The sequence below is a fragment of the Dama dama genome, chromosome 18 (assembly GCF_033118175.1).
Source record: "Dama dama isolate Ldn47 chromosome 18, ASM3311817v1, whole genome shotgun sequence".
Lineage (NCBI taxonomy): Eukaryota > Metazoa > Chordata > Mammalia > Artiodactyla > Cervidae > Dama > Dama dama.
In genome coordinates, this window is record NC_083698.1 from 17,921,718 (window position 1) to 17,939,376 (window position 17,659).

Here is a 17,659-nt window from a genome sequence, read left to right on the forward strand (position 1 = left end):
ACTAAACCCTGTATTTCTCTGCATAATTTTAAACCTTGAGGTGATATGTACCAAAGCATCCAGAGTGGTTCCTGACACGGGTGGGAATGGGGCAATTTTGTCCACCAGGTAACATTTGGCAACGTCTGCAAGCATTTTTAGTTTTACAACGTGGAGAGACGTCACTGGCATATAAAGCAGAGGACAAGGATACTACTAACCACGCTAAAATAAAAATGCACAGGACAGGTTACTACAACAATCTGACATCTGACTCAGAAAGTCAACAATGGCAAGGCTGAGAAACTCTGAGGATAAACATTATCCAAAAGACAAGGGGCTTAAAGTGGTCAATTCTACATTCACGACTACCTGGGTTCAAATACTAACAGATGTGTTCAAATACATTTATGTGTTCTGCCTTCATGGATACAGAGGGTTGACCACACCATGCCATTTTATATAGGGAACTTGAGCATCTGTCAATTTTGCTATCTGCAGGGAGCAGGGAGGAAGAGTGTTCCCAAAACAAATCTCCCAGACACCAAGGGATAACTGATTCACATTTGACTAATGGAATGAACTTGAATAATTTAATCTTGGTTTAATTGGTGTTGGTTTCCTTTTTTAACAAAATTTAAGCATTTGAGATAATTCACATAAACATTTAATTCAGTTCCTGACAAGTAAAATGTGCCACAAAGTATTATAATGTAGACCTATATATTAAAATCTAAAATTGTCTCACTAAATTCCTGAAGCTCCTACAATGTCATGATCTATACTCACCACATGGAAAGCTGACATATGACATGGCTAATTCTTGATTAGCCACCACTGAAATGTTCTGCTCATTGGATCAAAATTGCTACTAACATACTTCCCAGCCTTTGAAAACCTGCCAAAACTCAGAAGTTCTCAAGAGCACTTCTTGGCCACTCCCTTGGTGAACAGTGATGGAGTCAGATCCAACTACAATCCCCAGCCAGACCATGGCAACTGACAACCTAGAAAATTTTCAGCAGAGAGAATGACACAGTAAAAACCAGTATTAACAACAGTACAACTTCAATATCAGCCAGTAACAGAAATTCAGAGGTTTTCATCTCGCCAATCCCAAAGAGGCTTGAATAATCTTCCAAATCTACCTTTCATTTACAATTCCAGTTCTTAAATATGCCCCAGTGTTAACAACAGCCTGTACACAAAATGAAAGTGTCTTATTAGAGCTGCTTAAAGTCTTATTTTCAAGTTACACGAATACACAGAAATTTAAGAAATTCCTTAAATTCCAATAAGTTCCCATATCCTGAGTTATGAAGTTCAGAGTAGAGTTTCAGCATTAAATAATGACACATATCAAGTTTCAGACAATTTATTCACAAGTGTAAACCCCAATACAATACACCAACATGATTCCGTGCATTTAGAGGGGAAATATTTCCTGGTTAAGTGGAAAATTGTGCGGATGGCTTCTGGAAGACCTTCATTCTAAGCAGCTTTAAGTGAAATATTTCATTTAGAAGTCTGGACCTTCTTTCTTCAGTTTGCTGTAATCTACGTTCACAGAGTAGAACTTGGAAAAGAAAAAAGATATTTTAATCATATACACAAAGATGCTATAGAAGTTTAAGATCATTTTTATTCAGCTTTCTATAGTAACAATTATAGACGTGAACTTTTATTAGAAATATTTAATAATATAAAAATCAAACAAAGACGTTAAAATTCCAGTCCTTAATAATGGTTTTGGTAAGGTAAAAATATTCAATCTTCCTTAGAAAAGCAGAGTCAGTATGATCTGTTGGAACTTCAAGGTGAATAATTATGAATTCTTCTGACATATATTTCCAGTTTTTACGTTTTTCCTTTCATCTCCATTAGGTACAGGAGTGAATCTTCAACAGAATGAATATCAATTATCATCCCTATTTGGTCAGCAAAGTGCCATAATTTAGATGGGAAAGATTTAAAGCAATAAAGATCAGCTAATAATATAAAGTAATGCTTTGTTGCACGTTTCTTTCTGTTAGCTGTTAGATACAAACTGACCTGTTTTGATGACTTTTCTTTCCATTTTTCTCTGTCCTTCACTTAGGGGTTTCCTTAAATTTCCTAACCCAGAATGCATCAAAATCAAATTTACACATTACCACCTTTGGTACAAAAGCTTTTAAATATATTTAAGTGTATTTTGGAAAATTTTTAATTTCCATAAATGTCTCTATATTCAACTTAATTTGAAATATATTTTACTATCATTTCTTTAAAAACTGCCTCTCCCAATAAATTTTTAAAAAATGATTTATACTTGAAACTGCTCTAGCAATCCTACTAAAGAAACATTAGGATTCGTAATAAGCCCAGATAAGGCTATAATCTTATGCCAGAGAATACTGAAGAGGCTACGCTCTAATTACTTGAAAACTGTATTAACTCCAGAAGTATCCAAACTGCAGAATGTATAATCATTTTCTTCAGTTTTTAAGCAAGAAGTTCATACATCTGTGTCCATTATTTCTTCAAACCTTTTATTTCTTCAAACATACCCTAACTTCTTGATCTCTAAATGAAAAATTCTTAATTTTATTTGACTTTGAAAAAATTCCCAGGTTGTGAAACTTATCCTTGAGATACACATGTAGACATTTATAAACTTTATAAACATTAAAGTATGACTCAGTCATAAAGCAGTATTTTTTGTTCTGATAGAATTCTCCTATGAAGTAATTGAAAAAAACAATGAGACTTGAAAGAAACCAACTGTTCATCTGTAACATACTAACAAAATGTTAGAATATTTGTAAAAGGAACTGCAGGTTATATTTTAAGAAATAAGCATTTATTGGGCTGTTTTAAAAGATCCTGGGCACTCGGCAGAATCATTTGTTTTATCTTAATTATCACAACCTTACTCATTCTTTATAAAAGAGGCCACTGGGATCAAGTTATATGACTTGTCAGAAGCAGGATGAAGCTCCTACACCCAAGCAGAGTGGAAAGTTCACAGTATTTTTGCTAATTTCCTCAAAACTAAGCAGACTTCTGATATGTTTGCTTTATTCGGCTCCATGTACCAGTATCAGAGTTCTCTGTTGAAGTAATTTTCAAATCTGCTTTATTTTTCAGCTTCCATGTCCCCAATCCTTTTCTCAATTTAATGGTAGCTACCTTGGAGGTTTCTGAAACAACAGCTGGGAAGGCACAGCATATTCTGATCTTGGCTTCAAGGTATTTTATCCAGTTGAGAAATGCTGCTAGACCTTCAATGCTTAAATCCTGTTAGTCTCCTCTCTTATATTAGTTAGCTTTTGCTAGAATGTTGAAATAGCAAAAAATAACCACCAAATCTTAGTGGCTTTCAAGAAAGGTTTATTTTTCATTCATATTATCTGCCTTTCTAAGCTAACTGCTCTATGTTCTTTTCATTTTAAAATGAATGAGAAGCCCTTAACTGTCAATTTGGTCTCAGGAGACAGATGGGAAAGAACAATGGACAAACCACGCGCTCATTTAAAATGGGCAGATATCACTTTGATTTGCCAGAGCAACTCACATAACCAAACCTGATGTTAAAAGGGCCAGAAAAAAAAATTCTCTTAGGTGAGGGGAAGAGAATGACAAAGAATAATCTAGTCTACCTCACTGTTTAGGTTTAAGAGCAGTAGTAGACATCATCCATGCCAAGCTCACAAGTTTTTGGACTTGGTTCCCTTCTATTTCTGCTTGCAAATTTCCCAATTCTTCTAAACTCATCTCTTGGCAAGTAGAGCCAGCCACAGTCCACTAACATCCTGTTTTCCAAAATCTTTTATAATGAACTCTTTAAGCACAAGGTCTGCCTTCCAAGTTATAGCAGCTGACACTTTATCAGATATTTTGCCATTATAGGATTCATTTTTCCAGGCTCTAATACCAGTATCTTAGCTCTTCACAGCCCAATGTATGCCACACACATTAGATTTCTGCTGCAGCAACATTCCATTTCCAGCTCACGTGGCCTTATTCTGGCATGTGTTACCATATTCTTGTTGCTGCTGTTCAGTCACTAAGTCGTGTCCGATTCTTTGTGACCCCATGAACATCATATTTTAAAACACTGGTAATCAGTTTCATTATCATAATCACCTGGGGAGTTTTCTGAACTACATACCAGAGATTCCAATATGCTCTTGGGGTGAGAGGACCAAGGCCTGGGTTTTTTTGTTGCTGCTATTTTCTTTTTTAAAGTTTATTGGATATGGAATCATTTTCTCCAGAATGGACTTAAATTTACAGGAGAGAAAAAATAGGATGCTTGCATATCATTTTCTGAGGCAAAATGTGACACAAATTAGATGGCTCACTTCAGGTTCATCAGTACATTGTTTCTTGTAGAGAAATCTGTTGGAGATTTGGAAGCCTAATTATAATCAGAAGGTTGAGCAGAAGGCTTGGAGTCTGCAAAAGGTGATAATTATTTTAAAAGCTGCTGTCATCAGTAATGACAGCTGCTGCTGCTGCTGCTGTCGCTTCAGTCGTGTCCGACTCTGTGCGACCCCGTAGACGGCAGCCCACCAGGCTCCCCCATCCCTGGGATTCTCCAGGCAAGAACACTGGAGTGGGTTGCCATTTCCTTCTCTAATGCATGAAAGTGAAAAGTGGAAGTCAAGTCGCTCAGTCCTGTCTGACTCTTTGCGACCCCATGGACTGCAGCCCACCAGGCTCTTCCGTCCATGGGATTTTCCAGGCGAGAGTACTGGAGTGGGGTGCCATTGCCTTCTCCGTGTAATGACAGTATATATCTACAATAAAGAGATATATCTGCTAAAAGGTCCTAAACACTTCTTGCTCTGGATACTTCTCCCTAACAGTGCTCAAAGAAACTGCTAGTTTTCGATGAAAGAGTCTGGTATAGTGGAAAATTCCCAGCAAGTTATATACCTTAAGTGGGTAAACTGTATGGTATATGGTTTCCCAGGTGGCCCTAGTGGTAAAGAACCCACCTGCCAATGCAAGAGACATAAGAGATTCGGATTCAATCCCTGGATTGAGAAGATCCCTGGAGAAGGGCATGGGAACTCACTCCAGTATTCTTGCCTGGAGAATCCCATGGACAGAACAGCCTCGTGGGCCACAGTCCATTAGTTAAGTCACTCAGTCGTGTCCAACTCTCTTTGTGACCCCATGGACTGCAGTACACCAGGCTTCCCTGTCCATTATCAACTCCTGTTGCTTGCTCAAACTCATGTCCATTGAATTGGTGATGCCATCCAACCATCTCATCCTCTGTCTTACCCTTTGACTCTCTGTGACAATCCACAGGGTCACAAAGAGCTGGACACAACTGAAGTGACTTAGTACACACATATGGTATATGAATCATATCCTAATAAAGCTTTGACATGCCAAGGGTTTTTTCTTTGTATATGCAAACATTTATACTCTTTATGACACTGCAAGGATTTTTTCTTACAAAAATCTTACATGGAACCACAGCTGTATCTGGGGAATAAATGGTCTTAGATTTTCAACAACAATGAGCATTCTGCTAAGTGAGGTAATTGAGACAGAGAAAGACAAATACTGTGTGATCATCACTTAAATAGAATCTAAAAAGTCTGAATTTGTAAAAAGAGAAAGTAGAAAGGTGACTACCAGGGGATGGAAGATGGGGAAACCGGGACGATATTAAAGGTAGAAACTTGCGACCAGTAGCTCAGTAAGTTCTGGAGGCTTAATGCACAATATAGTGATTATCATCAATAGTATCATAAATGTCAGAGTTGCTAAGAGACTAGCTCTTAATTATTCTCAACACAAAAAAGTGATAATTATGTGACATGATAAAGGTGTTAGCTAACACTACTGTAGTAATTATAGTGTGATACATAAATGCACCTAACCAACAAGCTGTACACCTCAAACTTACACAATATTACATGTCAATTATGTATCGGTAACATAAATAAAAGTAAAGAGCCTCAGTCCATGAAATGATTCTTTGAAGGAGTAGTTTCACGAACTAGTTTTGCAAAAAGATGTCAAAAAGGTGTACCTAGAAAATTTATGGTAAAATATAAGTTTCAACTGATTTTCACTTCTTCCTACTAATTTCACCTGAAATATGTCAACCATACCAAAAAGAAAGAACCACCAACCAAACCAGCCATTAGATTAGTTACTCAAAGTGTGGACCATAAACCAACAGCATCAATATCATCTGAAACTTTATCAGAAATGCAAATGTTCTGCCTCCACAACAGATCAAGTGAATCAGAACCGCTGGGAGTGGAGTTGAAGAATCTATTTTAACAACCTCTCCAGTGCTGCCAATGTACACCCAGGTCTGAGAATCACTGCACTACACTACCCAAGACTGGAGAAAATGTTAACCATACTAGCTCTTTTTTTCCTTAGTCAAATCAGCAGAATTGAGACATTACCTTCATTTCCCACCCAGACTCTAAAGCCTGTGAATAAAGTCCTTAAAAAGGTATTTATTAGAAAAATATACCATTTTAATTTAACAGAACAATCCAGCAATTTCTCAAAGTTCATTATAACAGAGTTTTACTTGCATCTCCTATTTCAAAAAAAGACCCACTCCATAACAAAATTTATTAAAATACACTTTCCAGCAATTCTGAAACAATTTTTAGCTTACCTTGTACTGATCATTAGGACCTAGTTTGTTCCAGGGTTCTGGGTTATTCTTTCTGTCCCAACTAGAAGAAATACATAAAACATTGTAATTACTAAAGTTACAAAATACTATTTAGAGTAGTTCTACATTCAAGAAGCTATCATTTTGAACAGATCAAATTCCACTTCCTATCAGATGAAGTAGTGTTATTTTCATTATAGAGTTGAAATACAGATAAGACCCCTAATAAGCAAACCCACGTAACAAGTCAGTAAAAGGTACAACAGAGAGAGCCCCTTGGGGCAGTTATCCCTGTTCCTAACCCTGTCACAGAAAACTTTGTTTTTAAAAAAAGCATTCCCTATTGTAGAAAAACAGCCCCCCAAAACACTCAAACATACTCGCAACCCTGACTAAGTGTTTTATAAAGTTACTATTATCTCAATCCTCAATACATTACAAAGTGGGTACTGGCAGTTCTACTCAACCAATGAGGAAATGCAACTCAGAGAAATTTAGATAATTGCATGAACCAGAAAAAGAAAACAGTAGAACTGGGATCTGAACTTACTCTAGGACAGAACATTTCAGCTTCTTTCTACTACTTGATGCTGCTTCTCTAGAAAGACTGAGGCTCCTAAATCAGTTTGGTAAACCATCAAAGTTCTAAACATTTTTAAACACTTACCTGACATCGGGATTGAACAATGCCAGGCGTGTGACATACAGTGCTGCTCCAGTCCCTCCTGCTCCAATAAATATGAAGAGGGGGATCAACTGCAGGCCAAAACAAAATAGACGAGAATTAACAGTCATCTTCAAATACCTACATACTGATAAAAGTAAACAGACTACAGTAGTTTCTACACACTGATTCCCAAATCTCTAACCATCTTTTTTTTTTTATGTTAACACCTTTATTGGGATTTACATGCCTTAAAATTCATTAACTTCAACAACCAACGATTTCCAGTAAATGTATAAAGCTGTGCAACCATCCCACAATACAATTTTAGAACATTCCCATCACCCCAAGAATCTCTCTCAGGGTCACTGCTGCCACACGCATCCCCACCTTCAGCCCCAGGCAACCACTAATCTGCGTTCTAACTCTAGATTTACCTTCTCCTCAAACCACCTTTTTAATCTGGTCTTAAAGTTTGAAAAAAAAGGACTTCATTTTTAAAGATTTTAACTATGTTCAATAGTTTAAAAAAAAAAAGGAATTTCTAGAATTTCTAAAGGATGTGAAGATAATTCTGATTTAACGTGGAAAACGTTATATTGAAATTTTAAATCTTCTAAGAAAATACAACATCTTTTTTACCTAATAGTAAATCAAATTCCAGCTTCTCGCATGTCAAGGCTTGAAACACAAGCTCTTGGCAAATTATTTAAGCTTGCTTCTACACAGACGTTATGAAAAACAAAAATTCTGTTAAATAAAGTCTGAATGAGCATACAGAAACACACCTATATAAATACCGCTAATACACATAATCTCTGGACACGTACTAATAGCACAATTAATGCAGTTAGGCAATCAGATTTAAAACACAAATTAAACATTGCGTAATTGAGTTTTAGGACCACCGGACGTTGATGTGCAAGGGGGAAACACGTGAAATATAAAAGAACTCAACGCAATTAAACTCCGCACTCCTAAAGTACCACAAAGTATCAAGACGTCAAGAGAAACTGAGGATTCCAAACTCAGAGACCCTCACATTTTCCTTAAGGCCTAGTGGTGCAATGCAGTGAAAACAAGGCTTTTAACAGCACAACAAACAGTATACCTGACCTCTCCTGCTGTCTAACCCACACAGCGCACGACTATCCCTCCTGGCACCACCGACCTGCAAAAGGACGCCCGCCCACCACACTGTTCCAACATTCTCTTTTGCCCGAGAGAATCCCTCATTTCCCCCATGCCAGGCCAAACCCCACAATGCAAGGCGTGCAAGGTCACAACTCAAGGTCCTGGGGCAACTAGGAGAACAGGACAGAGGCAAGGTCCAGCCCCGAGGAACCGTAAGGGGCCGAAGGAGGAAGCTCCCAGGGGACAGACGCAGCCGCCTCGTCCCACCGGATAGACAAGGGAAGACACTGGGAGAGAGTTTAAGAACTCACGCTAGGATGCTTCTTGGCCTGACCGATGATCTGGCGGAGCATGGTTGCGACAGAGGCCTCGAGCCCAAACCGAGAGAAAAACTAAGCCGCAAGGCCGGAGATTAAGCACTCACCGCACCTGTGAGGAGCGGACGTCCAAAGTCACTCAGGACCTCCTACCTGAAGGACCCCTGGCTCAGAGGGCGGCCTGCGGCAGGAGGGCCCGGATGCAGCTGTCCTGGATAATGCCTGTTTGACCCAGCACTTCTCGCGTCTGCTCTAATCTGGCCAAATCAACAGCGTTCGACTGCAAAGCAAAACAGTCTCACTACTATGCCTTGCATACTTTCAATGGGTAATTTTTTGCGTCAAAACTGGAAACCTAAGATTGACTACACGGGCACTTTCTCGGGAGGCCCCGAGTTTGAAGAGGGGGCGGGCAGGCGGACGCACGCGCCTTGAGCTCAGCGAGCCGGGTCCTTTAGCTAGGCGTCCACGAGCCTGGTCCGCGCGCCGAGACGCTGGGGGCGCGCGTGCCGGCTGCGCGCCGCCCGCCCTGACAGCCGCTCGGGGAGCTGCGCGGCGCCTCTGGCTGCTGAGCGCCGGCCGCCTGGAGGGCAGGTCGAGTCTCTAGCCGCTGAGGTCAGCGACTGCGGTTTAAAACTACTGCAGCTGCTTCCTGTCCTTGACTGTCATTGAGGGGCAGAAGTTAGAAACTAGTAAATGACTTAAAGATGGTGGTAGTCTTGTCAATGTGATCTGGAAACCGTTCCTGGTCGTCGCTTAAGTGTTCAGGGCTTCCCTGGTGGCTCAGACCTGGTAAAGAATCTGCCTCCAATGCGGAAGACGGGTTCGATCCCTGGAACGGGAAGTTTCCCTAGAGCAGGAAATGGCAACCCACTCCAGTATTCTTGCCTGGAGATTCCTAGGGACAGAGGAGCCTGACTACAAAGGTGCTACAAAGACCTTTGCGACATTGCCACTCTCTCCTCTGCCTGGGTTTGAAACTGCATTCTAAAAATATGTTTCTATTGGTCTTGTCACTACACATAATCTTTTCCGGTATCCCAAAACTGGAATTATCATTTACCTGTTTTTTCTTTTTCTTTTTTTAACCCAAAAGTCTTCCCAGGCATTCGAAGACACTCTGAACCCCAAGCTCATATGTAGCTTAAAGCATTAATCAAATGATCACACCAGTAATTGGACCTGGAAGGAAAGTCTCCTCCAAAAAAGTAATGGGAGACCTGAAGGAGAAGACGTTAACCAAACGAAATGGAGGGAGGTGATGTATAGACAGAGGTAATAGTAGTGACTGTACGAAAGAGACTTTTTAAAGAAGGGAGGTCTGGTTTGGTTGGAACTTGAACAGTAGAGGGAGCGGGGAGGGTGGGGGAGGGTATCAGATCTGTTGAACCAGTGGTCATTTACACAGCATGGGTTTTATGCTGAGAGCATTAGGGAGTTAGGCAAAAGCAAGATGTGGCTTTAAGTGATTGCTTTGTCTATGAAAATTGAATTACTGGAGATAAACATGAAAGAGGAGGGAATGGTTAAACGGCCATTGCAATAGTCCATGTTAGATAATGGTAGCTTCCACTAGTGTAGGAAATGTGATGATGAAGAAAAGATTGCAGAGATATTTAGGAGGCAGCACCAAGACTTTGTGATTGACCAAACATAGGAGTGGGAAGAGGAGGGAGTCCAGGATAGTTTCAGAGGTTCCATTCTTACTCTGTGTATTTTGATGCCAATTACTGAGGTTAAGAGAATTGGACCATAAAGAAGGCTGAGCTCTGGAGAATTGATGCTTTCGAATTGTGGTGCTGGAGAAGAGGTGGTGATTATTAAAATGACATGAAGCTTATGAAGACTGGTATCTTTTTCATTCAGTCAGTCAATCTTTGTTAAGTACCTACTCTGCATCTGGCACTGTTTTAACTATCACAGCAAAAGAAAAACTTGTTCCTCACTAATGGAGTTTATATACTGGTTGGGAAGACAAACAGGAGGAAAGGGGGGCAGGGCACAACCTTTAAAAGAGTGGCATAGCCTGAAGACGTGACATAAACTGATTAGAATCAAATAGGTCCAAGATGGCAGACTAGTGGACTTCCACTAGATTTTGAGCCTCAGTATACGCTGGTTGTAACACATCAGCAAGCTAAAAGACACACCCACAGGCACCAAGATGGTTCAAAGGCTGACAATAAAATACCAGAAAATGAGCAGTAGCCCAATTCCTGGAGTTCTCCGTCCTTTCCCTAAAATAGTTGAAGTAATCGTCCCATTCAAGACCGTGAAATTACTCAGCCTGTAGAAGCTAACCACATCACATTTTGCCACTGCTCTTGCCTTCTGAGATGCCCCACACTCTGTCTATGGAGTGTGTTTCTCTCTAAATAAATTCATCTCTTAACTTTTCACTTTGTCTCATTGAATTCTTTCTGTGATGAAATATCAAGAACCTGAGCTTCATCTGAGTCATTGCAAATGATGACTGCTGCCATGAAATTAAAAGACTCTGACTCCATGGAAGAAAAGTTATGACCAACCTAGACAACATATTAAAAAGCAGAGACATTACTTTGCCAACAAAGGTCCATCTAGTCAAGGCTATGGTTTTTCCAGTAGTCATGTATGGATGTGAGAGTTGGGCCATAAAGAAAGCTGAGGGCCGAAGAATTGATGCTTTTGAACTGTAGTGTTAGAGAAGATTCTTGAGAGTCCCCTGGACTGCAAGGAGATCAGTCCTGGGTGTTGCGTGGAAGGACTGATGCTGAAGCTGAAACTCCAATACTTTGGCCACCTGATGCGAAGAGCTGACTCATTTGAAAAGACCCTGATACTGGGAAAGATTGAAGGTGGGAGGAGAAGGGGACGACAGAGGATGAGATGGTCGGATGGCATCACTGACTCAATGGGCATGAGTTTGAGTAAACTCCAGGAGTTGATGATGGACAGGGAGGCCTGGCATGCTGCAGTCCATGGAGTTGCAGAGTCAGACACAACTGATCGACTGAATTGACTGACTGACTGAGCTTCATTAGGTCCTAAAAACAGGTGTGTAATCTCAGTTGGAAGCTGTGGGTTTTGGCCAAGTTCAATTCTTGGCACATGGGTTCAAATCCCAATCTGAGGTGAATGGTTTCAAAACCATAAACAAGCAAGATAATCTCAGAGACTCCTTGTAGTAACTCAGTTGTGTCTGACTCTTTACTACCCTATGGACTGTAGCATGCCAGGCTCCTCTGTCCATGAGATTTCCCAGGCAAGAATACTAGAGTGGGTAGCTGTTCCCTTCTCTTGGGGGGGATCTTCCTGACCCAAGGATCAAACCCGCATCTCCTGAGTTGCCTGCATTGCAGGTGGATTCTTTACCATCTAAGCCACCAGGGAAGTCCATTTTAGAGACTAGTAAACAAACAACAACAAAAAAGAATAATGAGATAGAGAAGGACATGGAGGTGTGGAGGAAAGAAGTTTATTTTAGTAAAAGTGAATGTGGAAGATTCCTTTGAGGAGGTAATATTTGAGCTGAAACCTAAATGAAAAGAAGGTAACCTACTGAAGACCTGGGAGAAAAACATTCTGATTGTATAGTTTTGAGGTTTAAAAAAAATAAAATAAAATGCTCAAGGGAGACCAGAATGACTGACTCATTAAAAAATGAGATCAGAGTGGTTATAAAGGTGTCTCCGACATTTACTTTATAAACTATGGTAAGGAGTATCATTATGTTAAAAGAAAAGATCAGCACAAAAATCATGGAAGGTACTTAGATGTGAACACAGAAGCCCAAGATTAGTAAGTGTAGATAGGCTTTCAGTAAAGAAATTAGAAGGGGAAGATCTGTCCTAGCAATATTTTATTTTTAATGATAACAATTGGTAATAAGTAAGTAGGTATACAGGAATGCCATTACTAATAAGAAAGTAAAATCCAGTGACTCTTTTTTCAATGATTTAGTTTCTAGAAGTGACAATAATACAGGTAGTCAAGTGATGCCTTTGGAATCATTAACAAAGCAGGGTTGTGCTGTGGTTAGTCTCTTAGTCCTGTCCAACTCTTTGCTTCTCCATGGACTGTAACTCACCAGGCACCTCTGTCTATGGGGATTCTTCAGGCAAGAATACTGGAGTAGCTTGCCATCTCCTCCTCCAGGGGATCTTCCCAGCCCAGGGATTGAGTCCACAGAATTGCAGATGGATTCTGTATTAACTGAGCCCCCAGGGAAGCCCACGAATACTGCAGTGGGTAGCCTATCCCTTCTTCAGGGGATCTCCCTGACCCGGGAATTGAACTGGGGTCTCCTGCGTTGCAGGCAGATTCTTTACTAATTGAGCTACCAGGGAAGTTAAATTTCATTTTTAAAAGGTTTTTTTTGGGGGGTGAGGGGGTGGGGGTGGCATTTGGCTTGGGAGATATTAGTTCCCTGGCCAGGGGTTGAACCCAGACACCTGGCAGTGGAAGCATGGGGTCCTAAACAATGGAACACCAGAGAATTTTCTAAATTTCATTAAATATTAACCAAAATGTCAAATTGTAAAAGTCTACATTTTTCACAATAAAGTTAGAGGAAAGAGTCAGTGACCAATATTTAAGCAGAGATGGAAAGATTAGAGATGACAGTCTGGAAAAAGAAGCCATAGTAGAATATACATGATGTAAAAACAAACTTCAGCTTTAGAAGTAGGATTGGTATGTGTGGCAGATTATATTATGTACAAATTCTTGCTGCTTCTCCCTGGAAATGGGATCACCTACTTGCCTCACTAATGTCAGGCTTGATAAGATGACTTGCATTATTTGCCAATGAGATGTGACAAGCAGTGTTTGTCGTGTACAGGCAGAAGCTCTAAGAGCTAGCATGTGCGATGTCCTGTCTTTTCATCCTACCACAAGATCAGCAGTGTTGTAGACAGAGCCTTTCCTGTCATGCTGAAAACTACCTGGAGCAGATATGTTGCTGAACTAGGGTGGCCATGCATTGAAAATGAAAAGGAAACAAGTCATCAGGTTTGAGAGTAGCTTGTTACTATAGCATAACCTAACCTACTGAGACTAATACAGAATTTGGCTCCAAAACTGTGGTGGTGTGTTATGATAAAAACCCTAAAATACAAACCATTGGATTCAGGACTCAGCAACAGGTGACAAGGTAATTATTACTAGAGGCTCGAAGGATGGAGATCTATGTTATGCAGTTCCAGAAGGTTTGGTGAAATAGTTCTCAATTAATTAGAAGGCAGCTAATGTCCCTGTTGAACTCAGAGCTCTCAGTGAAATGGCAGGCAAAGGGCTTGTAGCAACATGTGTCGGTTACTACTGGCAACAGTTGACATACTGTAGTACAATAAAAAGAAGAACTCAGAAAATAATTGATTAGTTTGCAAGCTATAATGGTAGAGAATGGAGCATCTAGAAAGTCAGAGAAAAAAGGAGGGGAGATTTGCTTCTTCCATACAGATGATACAGCATGAAAAAGGCAGAAGGAATGAAAGTTCACAAAGTACATAATGTGCAGAAGGAATTGAAATGAATTCAGGGTGGTGGGAGTTTAGGTTTCATAAGGAAGAGTTATTGGAAATGAAGTGGAAAAGATTAACACAGATTTTTGAGAAGTTGAGATTTGGAACTTTATGTTTTAGGCAGTAAAGATTTATAAGTTTTATATCTAAACACGGGATAAAACAATGGCAGGGCATACTATTAATATATTAATAAACAAAGCTGTTTTTCATTAAAACCATTCCACTCTGAGACATGTGTCCCTCTAGATTTCTTGTTCCTTTGTTCTATTCAATTTTGTGAACAATTTTAAAATACCAAAATATTATTCAAATTAAATGCAAGTTGTTCAGTGCATAAATATAGGCAGTATATCAATAGCACCCCCCAAAACTATTTCTTTTGCATGGTTTCTCTGAAGATTCAAGCCCAGAAAATTCTGGAAGGTATAGTAATTATGTGTTGTTATTAAATGTATGAGAGTAAAGAAATAGCTTCTTTAGAGAAGAATAATTTGATAAGTGAACCATGGAGTACGACTATATTAATGCAAATTGAAAGCAGAATCTTATATTTTTTACTCTGTTTGCATTTAGCATTTAATTATTTTTCTAGCAGATAAATTGACAACTGGAGTTGTTTTTCTGATAACACAAATACAAATTATACCTTCACTTATTAATAAAGATTCTGAAACTATCCTTAATCTAAAAATAAATGTTCTTGTAATAGTATTGTGGTTGCTTAGCATAAACTGTATTTAACTATACAACTTCTGTTAGAAAAATGAAAACATATTTTGTTCTGTGAAAGTTTACTTCCACTCTTATAAATCTGAAAGCCTCACATAACAGTCATCAGTTTAAATTAAATAGTTGAAGCATTTTTTGAAGCATTTTATGTACAAAATTCAATGAATACTAAAAAGTAAAGAAACGCTAGCAATTTAAAATCATGGTACTTCTTTTCACTGAAACCTTCTGGTTCAATATTAATTTTAGGAAAACAGTATTTATTAAAAGTTTTGGAAAATTATGCCATACACACAGATCCTTAAATTATATCTTTTTGAGAATAAGTATGCTCTATTCGTCTGTGTTGCCACTTGTTATCTCTCTGCAGTTTCTGTCTCTTCTATGAATCCATTCATTCAGTCATTTGTTCATTCATATATTCATTCTTAAACATCTGTTAAGTGCCTACTACATATTGCTCATCATGCTAAATGCTTAGGATAAGATGAATAACACAGTGCTGTCTTTCCTCAACATCTTATAATCTAGTGGGATGGGAGTATAATTATTACAAAGCTGTATGATAAGTGCCACAGTAAATAATGATAAATAGCTTAGGTTACCTGGTGTATGAATTCATTTCTGGAACTGTTGAGTCTAGGATTATCTCCAAAATATCCAATCAAAGATGTTTTGAAGGCTCGCAGAAATACCGCTAGTGTTCAAGAGAGAAGTTTGGTCTACAAGTACAATATAAAAGGAAAGGGCATGTATGTGAGATTTATGAAAATTGATGAGCTTGGCTACAAAGAATGTGTAAGAAGGAAAGTGTAAATAGAGAAGAGGGTCAGTGCTGTGATTCTAGAGAATATGCACAAAATAAGGACCAGGTCAAGTGAGAGGAGTTAGAACAGAAAAAGTAGATTGAGTCAGAAATGTAGGTTGATATTTCCATCAGGGTTCAAACAGAGAAACAGAGCTTCTAGGATATATGCATGTATAATAAGAGTTTTAGTATAAGGAATTGACATTATGCAATTGTGGGAGTAGTGTTTCTAATTGCATCTTGAAGTCAACAGGAAAGGTAGTCAGGAAAGGAAAAGGACATGAACAGAAGCAAAGGCATATTAGAATCTATGGGGATGGGTGGAACCCATGAGAACAGAGAGACCACAACAGTCTCTCATTACCTCCAAACTCTCAGGCTTAATGATATGGGTGTCCTGACAAAGACACTGGAGCCCCTTGTCACAGAACTAGACATATACCTAGTTCAGGAATATAGAAACTGAAGGAGGGATTTGGCAAGAACAGGAATACTCAGAGGTGCCCTGGGAGATCTGCATTTCTGACACACTCCTCCTTACCCTCACTGAGTTGTAGCTTCCTAATTTCTTCTTGATAATCAAAGTCAATTACCCAAGCTAATAGAATAACCTCCCATAAGATTGTTGACTGAAGAGCCCCCAAGTGATCAGGTGGCAGTCTTAACTACCACTTTAATTGAATCATTGCTCTATGTCCTGATAGAAAACTTTTCTTGAGCTAGGACTTCTAGATCAGCAAAGCTACAGTTGCAGAAGTGATAGGAATTTCACTAGTGGATTTTCAGGGAAAATATTAAGAACCACTTCCATATGATCTTTCACTACTGTCCTTCAGGGTCAATCCAGAGTTGAATTAAAATACTACAGCTGTTTAATATTGACAGTGTTTCACACAGAAACATCTGTTTACTGGGCTTAAATATTTCTCCCTCAGTTAACTGGTCAAAGGATGTGTTCCATGTAACCGTAGGTGCTGGTTGGTTGAGGGGAGATCAGATATTACTGCAGGAATATAGAACACAGGCATGTATAACACTTACTCATGCAATTTACTTATACCTTCAGGACCAGCTCGGACTCAGCTGGTTTCCAATTGATGATAGAATGCTGCTCTGCATATTTAGTTTTATGGCTTTGTTGGTCAGACAAAACCCAGTCCATGATGGATAACTCAGTTTGCATGGTAATTTGCTTCAAGTACTGACAGATCTGCTAGGTTATTTTTTGTTCTTGTTGTTGAAGTATAGTTGTTTCATAACTAATGCAGTGTTAGTTTCTAGTGTAGAGGGAGTCAGTTATATATGTATATAACTAATATATATATATGTATTCTTTTGCAGATTGTTTTCCATTATAGTTTATTAAAAGATATTGAATATAGTTTCCTGTGTTATACAGTAGGAGCTTCTTATTTATCTATTTTATATGTAGTAGTATGTGTTTGTTAACCCCAAATTCCTAATTTATCCCCCCCCCCCCCTTCCTCTTTGGTAACCATAAGTTTGTTTTCTCTATGTGAGTCAGTTTCTGTTTTGTAAATAAGTTTATTTGTATATACATTTTTAGATGTCACATATAAGTGGTAATATATGAAACTTGTCTTTCTCTTTTTCCCTTGGGAGACTGACCTGAGAAAACATTTGTATGATTTATGTCAGAGAATGCTTTGACTGTGTTCTTTCCATTCTCTGAGTTTTGTGGTGCCATGTCTTATTTGTAAGTCTTTAATGCATTTGAGTTTATTTTTGTGTGTGGCACAAGGGAGTGTTCTAACTTCATTTATTTACATATAGTCGTCCAACTTTCCCAATACCACTTGCTGAAGAGACTGTCTTTTCTCCATTGTATATTCTTGCCTCCTTTTTCAAAGGTTA

General features: G+C 39.0%; 1 protein-coding gene across 1 annotated transcript; it reads right to left on the reverse strand.

The window, feature by feature from the left end:
- Positions 1–1,338: 1,338 nt before the first annotated feature.
- NDUFA4 (NDUFA4 mitochondrial complex associated) lies at positions 1,339–8,904 on the reverse strand. The gene is made up of 4 exons (XM_061164982.1): positions 8,735–8,904; positions 7,293–7,381; positions 6,626–6,686; positions 1,339–1,555 (listed from the first exon to the last, which is right to left on the reverse strand). The coding sequence occupies exons 1-4, from the start codon at positions 8,774–8,776 to the stop codon at positions 1,499–1,501; spliced, it is 249 nt and encodes an 82-aa protein (XP_061020965.1). The 5' UTR covers positions 8,777–8,904; the 3' UTR covers positions 1,339–1,498.
- Between the last annotated feature and the right edge of the window lie 8,755 nt (positions 8,905–17,659).

Excerpts from the sequence above, each read along its gene's own strand:
- NDUFA4 (XM_061164982.1), bottom strand. The coding sequence starts at position 8,776 with ATGCTCCGCCAGATCATCGGTCAGGCCAAGAAGCATCCTAGC. Across the intron at positions 6,687-7,292 it reads TTGTTCAATCCCGATGTCAG|TTGGGACAGAAAGAATAACC; the intron begins GTAAGTGTTTAA and ends TATTTCTTCTAG. Across the intron at positions 1,556-6,625 it reads GTCCTAATGATCAGTACAAG|TTCTACTCTGTGAACGTAGA; the intron begins GTAAGCTAAAAA and ends TTCTTTTCCAAG.